This window comes from Podarcis cretensis, assembly GCF_951804945.1.
Source record: "Podarcis cretensis genome assembly, chromosome: 2".
Lineage (NCBI taxonomy): Eukaryota > Metazoa > Chordata > Lepidosauria > Squamata > Lacertidae > Podarcis > Podarcis cretensis.
This window is the reverse complement of record NC_137171.1, coordinates 110,880,132-110,892,848: the sequence shown is the minus strand read 5'-3', so window position 1 is coordinate 110,892,848 and position 12,717 is coordinate 110,880,132. Positions and strand designations below refer to the sequence as shown.

At 42.1% G+C, this 12,717-nt stretch overlaps 2 protein-coding genes across 2 annotated transcripts in view; one reads left to right on the top strand and one right to left on the bottom strand.

Annotated features, from left to right (window-relative positions):
- The window catches only part of LOC307206991 (uncharacterized protein), a 165,290-nt gene extending 152,730 nt beyond the window's left edge, over positions 1-12,560 (top strand). Inside the window, exons 2-3 of the mRNA XM_079960573.1 lie at positions 4,181-5,273; positions 5,349-12,560. Of these exons, the coding sequence (XP_079816699.1) occupies positions 4,270-5,273; positions 5,349-6,765 (2,421 nt within the window). The 5' untranslated portion in view covers positions 4,181-4,269 and the 3' untranslated portion in view covers positions 6,766-12,560. The remainder of the gene's footprint in view (positions 1-4,180; positions 5,274-5,348) is intronic.
- Positions 1-12,717, bottom strand: part of LOC307208034 (uncharacterized protein) — a 139,766-nt gene that overhangs the window by 107,030 nt on the left and 20,019 nt on the right. The window lies entirely within an intron of this gene.

Here is a 12,717-nt window from a genome sequence, read left to right as displayed (position 1 = left end):
TTCATTGGGACAGCAGACCTTTGTACCCTGTTTCACTTAGTGAGTGTAAAAGACAGTATTTCTAGTAATATGTCACATTTATAAATAATACCAATACTGTACACACCTGTACATTAAAATTATTTTACAGGACTAATTGTATTACTGCATCTACCCAATACCCATTCAACTGTATAATTTTATCATGATTCATTCTGTACTTTTCTGTACTTTTCTCCTCTCTGGTAATTTTATTATCCTTTTTCTCCCAGCCTGCATGGCCATCTGCCAGTGTCTCACGTTACATCGCCCAATCATGGCTTTGCAACACCCATCACCATATAAGATAATTACTGCCCAGAGGGAACACAACTCCATGTAAGGTCAATACATTCAATACACTGCAAGGCGCAGACATGCCGGTCAGCGAGGCACCACACAACAATTACAAGCCTCTGCCATGGCTTCATGGCTCCCACACATACCACTTTTGTCCTTTATAATGGTAATCTTTGCATAAAATCTTCCTTTAATATCTCCAATTTTCTTGAACAGATCTCTGGTATTTCCCATTCTATTGTTTCCCTCTATTTCTTTGCACTGCTCGTTTAAGAAGTCCCTCTTGTCTCTCCTTGCTATTCGTTGGAAGTCTGCATTCAATTTCATGTATCTTTAACTATCTCCCTTGCATTTTGCTTGCCTTCTGTCTCCCGCGGTTTGCAAGGCTTCATTGGACAACCACTTTGCTTTCTTGCATTTCCTTTTCATTGGGATGCTTTTCATTGCTGCCTCCTGTATGATGTTCCGAGCCTCCAACCATAGTTCTTCAGGCACTCTGTCCACCAAATCTAAATCCTTAAATGTGTTCCTCTCTTCCACTGTGTATTCATAAGGGATTTGATTTAGATTGTATCTCACTGACCCAGTGGTTTTCCCTACTTTCTTCAGTTTAAGCTTAAATGTTGTTATAAGAAGCTGATGATCTGAGCCACAGTCAGCTCCAGGTCTAGTTTTTGCTGACTGTATAGAACTTCTCCATCTTTGGCTGCAAAGAATATAATCAATTTGATTTTGATGCTGCCCATCTGGTGATGTGCATGTGTAGAGTCATCTCATGTGTTGTTGGAAAAGAATGTTTGTTATGACCAGCTTGTTCTCTTGACAGAACTCTATTAGCCTTTGCACTGCTTCGTTTTGAACTCCAAGGCCAAACTTACCAGTTGTTCCTTTTATCTCTTTGACTCCCTACTTTAGCATTCCAGTCCCCTAGGATGAGAAAAACATCCTTCTTTGGTGTTAGTTCTAGAAGGTGTTGTAAGTCTTCCTAGAATTGGTCAAATTCATTTTGTTGAGCATTGGTAAGGTAAAGGGACCCCTGACCATTAGGTCCAGTCGCGGCCGACTCTGTGGTTGGGGCGCTCATCTTGCTTTACTGGCCGACGGAGCTGGCATTTGTGTGCAGATCGTCATGTGGCCAGCATGACTAAGCCGCTTCTGGCGAACCAGAGCAGTGCACAGAAACGCCATTTACCTTCCCGCCGAAGCGGTACCTATTTATCTACTTGCACTTTGACCTGCTTTCGAACTGCTATGTTGGCAGGAGCAGGGACCGAACAACGGGAGCTCACCCCATCATGGGGATTCAAACCACCGACCTTCTGATCAGCAAGTCCTAGGCTCTGTGATTTAACCCACAGCGCCACCCACGTTCCTCAGCATTTATAGTTGGTGCATAAGCCTGGATTACTGTGATGTTAAAAGGTCTGCCTTGGATTTGTATCGAGATCATTTTATCATTTTTGAAATTGCATCCCAGTACAGCTTTTGCCACTCTTTTGTTGACTAAGAGGGCCACTCCATTTCTTCTATGGGAATCTTGTCCTCAGTAGTAGGATATGATGATCATCCAAATTGAATTCGCCCATTCCTGTCCATTTTAGTTCACTGATGCCCACTATGTCAATATTTATTCTTTCCATTTCATTTTTTACCACATCCAGCTTACCATGGATCATGGATCTCATATTCCAGGTTCATATATTTTTCTTTGCAGCACTGGACTTTCCTTTCACTTCCAGGCACACTTCCAGGGTTCATCTTCCAGCGTCATAACTTTTATACGACCATGAAGTTTTCTCGGCAGGGATACTGGCGTGGCTTGCTGGTTCCTGCTCCAGGTGGATCAAGTTTACTCAAAACTCTCCACTTTGACCTGTCTGTCTTGGGTGGCCCTGCACGGCATAGCTCATAGCGTCTCTGAGTTACGTTGTTGTTGTTGTTGTTGTTGTTGTTGTTGTTTAGTCATGTCCGACTCTTCATGACCCCATGGACCAGAGCACGCCAGGCACTCCTGTCTTCCACTGCCTCCCGCAGTTTGGTCAGACTCATGCTTGTAGCTTCGAGGACACCGTCCAACCATCTCGTCCTCTGTCGTCCCCTTCTCCTTGTCTCTGAGTTATTCAAGCCCCTTTGCCATGACAAGGCATTGATCCATAAAGGACATGCCTTGCTGAAATCAAGGTAGGCTACATCCACTGCGTTCTCTTCATCTACCAGGCTTGTAATTCTGTCAAAAAACGAGATCAGGTTAGTCCAGGGGTCTGCAACCCGCGGCTCCAGAGCCGCATGTGGCTCTTTTACACCTTTGACGCGGCTCCGGGGCGGATACTAGCGAGGGGAGGAGGCGCATTTTGCGCCCCGACACTCCCCACTGTGGCGGGTGCTGTACTGGCTGTGACGTTGCATGGGGCGGTGCGTGCGTTAGTCACGCACCGTTCCGACGTCACCTTCCCACCCGCTGTCAGATTGGACATTAAGGTAAGAAACAATATATGCAGTGTTATATTTGTTTTAAATGTCACAGTGGTTTTGCGGCTCCCAGTTTTTTTTCTTCAGAAACAGGTCCAAGTGGCTCTTTTTGTCTTAAGGGTTGCAGACCCCTGGGTTAGTCTGACATGACTTATTTTTCAGAAATCCATGCTGACTATTGGTGATCACAGCATTCCTTTCTAAGTGCTCACAGACTGTTTGCTTAGTGCCAGTGTGGTGTAGTGGTTAAAAGCGGTAGTCACGTAATCTGGGGAACCGGGTTCGCATCTCCGCTCCTCCACATGCAGCTGCTAGGTGACCTTGGGCCAGTCACACTTTGAATTCTCTCAGCCCCACTCACCTCACAGAGTGCTTGTTGTGGGGGAGGAAGGGAAAGGAGATTGTTAGCCGCTTTGAGACTCCTGAAGGGGAGTGAAAGGCAGGGTATCAAATCCAAACTCTTCTTAAAGATCTGCTCCAGAATCTTCCCTGGTATGGATGTCACGACCTACTGGGCGGTTATTATTTGGGTCCTCTTCTTCCCCTTTTTGAAAATAGGGACAACATTTGCCCTCCTCCAGTCTACCGGGACATCGCATGTTCTCCAGGAATTATCAAAGATGACTGCCAGTGGTTCTGAGATCACATCTGCCAGTTCTTTTAATACTCTTGGATGCAGTTCATCTGGCCCTGGAGACTTGAATACATCTAAACTAGCCAAGTATTCCTGATATTCATCATTGCCTCATTTTATTATAATACACATGCGCAACAAGCACTGGCAATTTCTGCTGAATATGTTCTGATCCCTACCGCGTTCTGTGACATTGTGTTGGTGTGCATGTTGGGAACCTGTGTTACATGCAGCCATTTGCATCATATAGCAACTCATGTTCTACCTTTCAGCTGTATCTTTGTGATTCTCCTATTAGCTATATTTTTGCCCCTATTGAGGGGCGGCAAGTTGCAAAATAATCAGTTTCATAAAGCACAAACTACCATAACTTCTGTATTAGAAGCACACTCAAGGATTTAAAGGGGTACACATTATCACATTTATTGTGGCCCTTTGGGCAACTGCCACAAGGCCACTACTGCCCATACCATGCCAGCCTTGGTAAGGGAGAAGGGACAGGCAGACAGAAGGAATTGCCAAAGGTGTTTGAAAATGGGTGGAGGCTCTTGGGAAGCGGGTGCCCAATAGGGGCTTCTACAGAGGCAGCAGAATCCCTTCTTCCTTCCTCCCAGGAAGCTACAACTTGCCTTGGCTTCTGCGCTCCTCAAGAAGCTGAACCTGTTAACCTAGTCAGGATGGACGGAGGAAGATGGTTCATTTATTGTCTTTCCTAAAAGTCTAACAGGATTTTCTCTCTCCCCCCCCACTCCCAAGCAGGTGAGGAAGACGATGGTCAGAATTCTACGGAGCCATCTGTGAATTCATTGGGAAGAACAAAGAAACAGTTTAAATGCAAGGAATGTGGAATGTGCTTTAGACCCTTTGGAAGACTGAGGATACACCAACAAACTCACACAGGAGAGAATCCATGTAAATACATGGAGTGTGAAAAGAACTTCAGTGAAAGTGGAGCCCTTAGAACACATCAACAAACTCACACAGGGGAGAAACCGTTTGAATGTATTGAATGTGGAAAGAACTTCAGTTGTATTGGAGCCCTTAGAAGACATCAACGAACTCACACGGGGGAGAAACCATTTAAATGTATTGAGTGCGGAAAGAACTTCAGTCAAAGTGGAGACCTTAGAACACATCAACGAACTCACACGGGGGAGAAACCATTTAAATGTATTGAGTGCGGAAAGAGCTTCAGTCGTAGTGGAGACCTTAGAAAACATCAACGAACTCACACAGGGGAGAAACCATTTGAATGCATTGAATGTGGAAAGAGCTTCAGTCAAAGTGGAGACCTTAGAACACACCAACGAACTCACACAGGGGTCAAACTGTTTGAATGCATTGAATGTGGAAAGAGCTTCAGTCATAGTGGAGGCCTTAGAACACATCAACAAACTCACACGGGGGAGAAACCATTTGAATGCATTGAATGTGGAAAGAACTTCAGTCGTAGTGGAGGCCTTAGAACACATCAACAAACTCACACGGGGGAGAAACCATTTGAATGCATTGAATGTGGAAAGAACTTCAGTCGTAGTGGAGGCCTTAGAATACATCAACGAACTCACACAGGGGAGAAACCATTTGAATGCATTGAATGTGGAAAGAGCTTCAGTCATAGTGGAAGCCTTAGAAGACATCAACGAACTCACACAGGGGAGAAACAGTTTGAATGCATTGAATGTGGAAAGAACTTCAGTCGTAGTGGAGGCCTTAGAACACATCAACAAACTCACACGGGGGAGAAACCATTTGAATGCATTGAATGTGGAAAGAACTTCAGTCGTAGTGGAGGCCTTAGAATACATCAACGAACTCACACAGGGGAGAAACCATTTGAATGCATTGAATGTGGAAAGAGCTTCAGTCATAGTGGAAGCCTTAGAAGACATCAACGAACTCACACAGGAGTGAAACCGTTTGAATGCATTGAATGTGGAAAGAGCTTCCCTCATAGTGGAGGCCTTAGAATACATCAACGAACTCACACAGGGGAGAAACCATTTGAATGCATTGAATGTGGAAAGAGCTTCAGTGAAAGTGGTCACCTCAGAAGACATCAACAAACTCACACAGGGGTGAAACCGTTTGAATGCACTGAATGTGGAAAGAGCTTCAGTCATAGTGGAGACCTTAGAACACATCAACGAACTCACACAGGGGTGAAACCGTTTGAATGCATTGAATGTGGAAAGAACTTCAGTCGTAGTGGAGGCCTTAGAATACATCAACGAACTCACACAGGGGAGAAACCATTTGAATGCATTGAATGTGGAAAGAGCTTCAGTGAAAGTCGAAACCTTAGAATACATCAACGAACTCACACGGGAGAGAAACCATTTAATTGCATTGAATGTGGAAAGAGCTTCAGTCATACTGGAGCCCTTAGAACACATCAACGAACTCACACGGGGGTCAAACTGTTTGAATGCATTGAATGTGGAAAGAGCTTCAGTCATAGTGGAGGCCTTAGAAGACATCAACGAACTCACACGGGGGAGAAACCGTTTCAATGCACTGAATGTGGAAAGAACTTCATACGGAATGCAGCCCTTAGAACACATCAACGAACTCACACGGGGGAGAAACCATTTGAATGCATTGAATGTGGAAAGAGCTTGGCTTCTAGTGGAGCCCTTAGAACACATCAACGAACTCACACGGGGGAGAAACCGTTTGAATGCATTGAATGTGGAAAGAGCTTCAGACAGGATGCAGCCCTTAGAACACATCAACGAACTCACACAGGGGAGAAACCGTTTCAATGCACTGAATGTGGAAAGAGCTTCAGACAGAATGCAGCCCTTAGAACACATCAACGAACTCACACAGGGGAGAAACTGTTTCAATGCACTGAATGTGGAAAGAGCTTCAGTGAAAGTCAAAAGCTTAGAACACATCAACGAACTCACACGGGGGAGAAACCATTTGAATGCATTGAATGTGGAAAGAGCTTCAGTCAAAGTGGAAACCTTAGAACACATCAACGAACTCACACGGGGGAGAAACCGTTTAAATGCATTGAATGTGGAAAGAGCTTCAGTCATAGTGGCAGTCTTAGAACACATCAACGAACTCACACGGGGGAGAAACCATTTGAATGCATTGAATGTGGAAAGAGCTTCAGTCAAAATAGAAGCCTTAGAATACATCAACAAACTCATACAGGGCAGAAACCATTTAAATGTATGGAGTGTGGAAAGAGCTTCAGACAGTGTGGAGACCTTAATATTCATGAGCGAATTCACCCAGGTGAAAAGCCATATCAATGTATGCAATGTTCCACTCAAGTTTCACTCTTTACCTCACATCAAGAAACTCATAAAGGCGGAAATCAATTTTAAATGCATGGAATCCATTTGATGTTTTGGTGTTGGTATTTTAATTTGTATACACGTATATATGTATTAAAGTAATGAAGGTCACATATACTAAATGTAGAAAAGAAGTTGGAAGTTGTTGCTAGATAAACGGGGAGAGTGTGAATCTGGAATGCTCAAGGTGTGTGATGAATCTGTTGAGTTTTGACCTCCGCCCTTCAATGCCAAAATGATGGGCTGCCCTTGTCTTGTGGATCAGCATCTGTCTGCTTGAGGGAAATGGGGTACCTCAGATGTTGGGAAACAACGCCCATAAGCCTCAGCCCCTATTGGCAAGAATGATGGGGAGTTGTAGTTCAAAAACTCAAGGGTGGAAAATCTCACATTTCTTAGAACTTTTCTTTATGAATAATTATAGGTAAAACTTTTGTTGATATAGAGCTCATTTTTTATTCCAGGAGCAGCTGGTCACTTCTGCTTTATAAACAAAGCCAAATATATTGACACACTTTACATTAAAACCAAATTTTAGAACAGAGAAACAATTTTTAAAAAACAAACAAACCCTTTTCTTCTTTACAAACCATTATCTTCTCAATCCAAGATTTACTTTTCATATGTATAAAATTATTTGGTTAGCAAGGGGGTACAGAAATAATAATAAAAAGCTACAATAAAAGCATTATCCAGTATTTCCCATCTTCTGCCTTCTGAACTGTTCCTCTGCAAACTACTGGTCCAAATCTATACAGTCCTCCTGCTCCCGGTAAGATTCAGAGGGAGGCTCCCACGAATGCGCCTCAGTGCAGCTCTCCTCAGCTGGGTCCCTGGTTAGATTTTGTTTTAGGGGAGCAAGCATGGGCCTGGCCCTTGGGTGGGGGTGAGGGGAGAAGGGAAGAGAAGTAGAGGGGATGCTTCTTTTTCCTTGCAAGGCTAGTTCTTGTTTCTCCCAAGTATGCGCCTGTAATTGGCGAGTGTGCATTTAGCAGGAGTGTATCCCTTTGTCTTGGAGTGCAAGTTAATTCAGAAGGCATTAGAGCGAAGCGCGTGTATCGCATATGTTAAGTTGATTGCAACCTTTTTTTAAAAAATTAATATTCTTTATTCATTAAAAAATTTGCATGTCTATACAAATGCATCCATTCTTAAGGAAATTAGCCCTGAGTGCTCATTGGAAGGACAGATCGTGAAGCTGAGGCTGCAATACTTTGGCCACCTCATGAGAAGACTCGACGTCCGGGGTCGGTGCCATTGGTAATGGCGGATTCCCTCTAACTTTGAGGGATTTAGCTCTGCGGAAATTGGGTCTTGCCGCTACGGCGAAGCGGGGACCCCTCTAAAAATCACAGGTGGGTGAAGCCTGTGACCATGGGACTCGGCGGGCACCTTCAGCGCCCCCCAATTTGCAAGGGAACCCGACTACGGGCTCCGGAGCGAACGGGGTGAGCGGCGTGGTGCTGCGAGCCAACTGCTTCTTCCGTGGGGCGAAGCCGCACAGCTGTTGCCGGACTTTTTTCCTGTGACGAATCGTCCATCAAAACAACTACCTGTGAGTAGGTTAAATCTGAAGATCTGAAAATAAGGGAAACAAAGGTTTAATTTGGCACCGAAGCGGGAAGGTTTAAACAGGAAGTTCGCCTTCCGCTTCTTGTTAACAGATCAAAGCAAAGAACTTCCAAGCGGGCTTTCTCCCGAGAAGACGTTTGTCAGATAATGTAAGGAATATAATTGACATTTTGGAAAAGTTAGAAGTGAATATAAACACTAAAGCAGTTTTGATATTTGTGGATGCGAAGAAAGCCTTTGACAATATTTCTTGGAGTTTTATGAGGAAGAATCTCCAGGGGATGGGGGTAGGCCAAGGGTTTGAAAATGGTATAGGTGCAATATACTCTGAACAAAAAGCTAAGTTAATTGTAAACAATGTGGTTACGGAAGAATTTAAGATAGAAAAAGGGACACGTCAGGGGTGCCCAATCTCCCCATTACTTTTTATATCAGTCCTGGAGATTTTGCTGAAAATGATTAGAAGGAAAAACAAAAAATTCCTTCCAGTAGCACCTTAAAGACCAACTAAGTTAGTTCTAGGTATGAGCTTTCGTGTGCATGCACACTTCTTCAGATACACTGAGACAGAAGTCACCAGACCCTTCTATATAGTGAGAAGGTGGGGAGGGGTATTACTCAGAAGGGTGGTGGGAATGGGTGATTGGCAGATAGCTGTGATGAGCCTGTTGACGACTCTTAACGACTGCAATAGGCCTTACAGGAAAAAGCAAGGGGTGAGAAGGTGAAAAATGGCTTTGTCATGTATAATGAGATAAGAATCCAAGGTCTTTGTTCAGACCAGGTCACTCCATGGTTTTCAGCAGCAACTGAATTGCAACTTATTACCAAACTTAAACCCCTTGCTTTTTCCTGTAAGGAGGCTTATAAGTTGGACAGAAAAATTGGCTTCCAGGTGGAAAAATTAAAATTGGAAACAGAATTGTTAGAACCCAAAACTAAGAATTTGTCAAAAATGTATAACTTGCTGTTGAAATGGAATACGCAGGATGAAACGGTTAAATCAGCCATGATTAAGTGGGCACAAGATATTGGTCATAACATTATGTTTGCTGACTGGGAAAAGTTGTGGACCACTGGTATGAAATTTACGGCATGTAATGCCCTAAGAGAGAATATTATGAAAATGATTTATAGGTGGTACATGACCCCAGTCAAGCTCGCAAAAATTTACCACTTACCTGATGATAAATGTTGGAAATGTAAAGAAAATGAAGGTACATTCTTTCACCTTTGGTGGACGTGCCCAAAGATTAAGGCTTTCTGGGAAATGATATATAATGAAATGAAAAAGGTATTTAAATATACCTTTCTGAAGAAACCAGAGGCCTTTCTCCTGGGTATGGTCGGCCAAGTGGTGTCAAAGAAGTATAGAACTTTTTTTATGTATGCTACAACAGCAGCAAGAATACTCATCGCAAAGTATTGGACGACACAAGATCTACCCACCTTGGAAGAATGGCAGATGAAGGTGATAGACTATATGGGACTGGCAGAATCCGAGACCAGGAAAGAGAGATGGTGGAAGAAGATTGGAAGAAATTTAAGGATTATCTTAGGAAACATTGCAAAATTAATGAATGTTAAAATGACGTTGGTTTAGAAGTTAAGTGGTTTTCAGCTGTAATGATCATGTAAAAAGAAAAGAAAGGTTAAAAATTAAATGAAAAATAAGGGAGAGGATTTGCTGAATTGATAATTAGAAATTGGAATACAGAAAGGGGAGGTATGAGGAGGTCGGGGAAGTAAGTTACAAGAAAATAAGGGATTGAAATTATACTTGTTTTTGTTTGTATTTGTTTGTATTGTTGTTTTGTTTTTATATAATTTCTGAAACTTTAATAAATATCTTATAAAAAAACTTAAGTCAAAAGGAATGGCATCTGAAGATGTTTCAGCTCTGGCATTAGGCAAAATTAATGAATCTTTGGAAAAATTAAGTTAACAAGTAGCTGAAGCATCAACTAAAATTGATCAAAACACTACAAACATTAATAACTTGGGACAAAAGGTGAATACTAATACAGAAACTATTGAGAAATTGCTGCAGGAATCTACTTTGACCCGAAAGACAGCTGAAGAAGCAAAGGAAAAAGCAGTTGCTGTAGAGGAGAAGATACCACCGATATGTAGGCAACTCGAGGACCATAGGTCGATGTTGTCTATGATTGAATTGAAGGAAAAACAAACGAACTTGAGGATCAGGGCCGTACCTGAACTTGAGAAAGACAACCTAAGTGACTTTCTTATGCAGGAATTTGCAGACTTTTGGAACCTAGATTCTGAGAATCAAGACTTTAAGATAAGTGCTTTTAGGCTTGGAAGAGGGGGGGGAAGACAGGGTGGAGATATTTAAAGACATCCCGAAATACCTTCTGGATCTTAGGTCCAGCTACGGAGATCTGGTTGCCCTGCTAAGAAGTAATAGAATTGTTTTCAGGTGGGAATTTCCCCAAGGCCTATCCTTCAGCTTTAAAGGAAGAAAGATAAAAATAAGATCAGTGGACGATAAAGATTTTTTAAAGATCACGGAGAAGACCTGCAGAAAGAATCTGGAGAAGAGCCAAGAGCACTAAAAACAGGAATACTAGACATAGCAACACTACCTTTTGGATTGGACAACTCAGAGAAAGTGATACCACCGACAGAACAAGAACAAACACGGTGCAGTTGGAGGAAAAGCAAAGTAACTACATCATGGCTCTGCAACTATTAAGTTGGAACATTAATGGTTTTAACTCCCCGCAGAAAAGGAAAAAAGTCTTTCATTTATTCAAAATCAAATCCGTTTATTGTGAGGACCATGCCTGTGCACAAAAATCAACACTACAGTAGTTAAAAAATATTAAAATTCATTACATACTATGCCAACAAAACCTTCTTCCCACAAGATAGAAAAGGAGGGAAAACGAGCAGCGAGTTAAACAGACGGTGATGGGGTCTTTACATTGTCGTCCATAAATCTTTCCCTGGCTTTCATGGCCTTCATCACAAAGACCGCTACCACATGGGTAATGCGTGGGTTTGCATCAACTAACAAAAATTTTACTCTATCTTCAGGACTGGTTATAGAGTTGGGTATAATTTGCAGCAATGCGTCTCTAAAGCCCGAGTAAATGGGGCAATAGAGGAAGTAATGTGTAAGATCCTCTTTAGTTTTCATAAGGCAAGGACATAGACAATGTTCTACTGGGGTTTTTGTGTATCTACCGGTCAGGTAAGCAGTTGGCAGTGTTTGAAACCATGCCATAGTGAAAGCTCTCCGAACAATTGGACTTGATTTGTTTACAGGAAACACATGTGATAAGGCTACACAGAAAAGTATTGATCAATAAAAGATTGGGTCAAGAGTTTATCTCATCGGACAAGGTTAAAAAAAGAGGAGTAGTGATTTATGCAAAAGAGAGCCTATCACCGAAATTTATCTTCAAAGATGATCAAGGAAGATTTGTGGCAATTGAAATTCAAACACAAGGAGAGAAATTTTTGATAGTAGGAGTTTATGCACCAAATGAGGGGAAATCTGAATTCTTTAAAAAGTTGCATGAGACCTTGTTGGACTATCTGGACTATAATATCATCATGATGGGAGATATGAATGGAGTGGTATCTACAAATATGGACAAGGCACAGAGACAGGTAGTTACCAAGGACGGTACACTACCAAAAACCTTTTTTGAGATGACTGACAATATGGCCTTAGTTGACATTTGGAGAACAAAGAACCCCTTGGGTAGAGAGGGAACTTTCTTCTCTGAAGCCAAAATGACATGGACAAGAATTGACCAAATTTGGATAAGTAGAGGACTGGCTCCAAAGACTAGAAAAGTGGAAATTTGTCCTAAAACTTGCTCCGACCATAATGCTGTGAAAATGGAGATGAAACTAACACCAATTGGCTCCTTCAGATGGAGGATGAATGACACCTTGTTTAGAGACGAAGAGGTTACCAAGAAGGCCCAAAAAACTTTGAGAGATTATTTTGAGATAAATATGAATACTACCGTTGAAAAAAGAGTAATCTGGGACGCAAGCAAAGTGGTTATGAGGGGGTTTCTGATTCAACAGAATGCAATAAAGAAGAGAACTCAAAATGAGAAAAAAGATAAAATTTTGGAGAAAATAAAAGAAGGCGAGAAGAAACTGAGAGCGAAACCAAAGTCACAAGAGATTCTGAGAGAAATAAAGCTACATCAAGTTCAATATATGAAAATGATGAATCAGGAAATAGAGTGGAAAATTAAACAGATGAGACAAAAGACATTTGAATCGGCTAATAAATGTGGGAAATTATTAGCCTGGCAAATGAAAAAAAGACAAAAATTTAACACCATTACAAATTTGGAAGTGGAAGGAAAGAATATACAGAATCCAGTGGGTCAAGTGTGGGGTATTGCAGCTGATTCATCC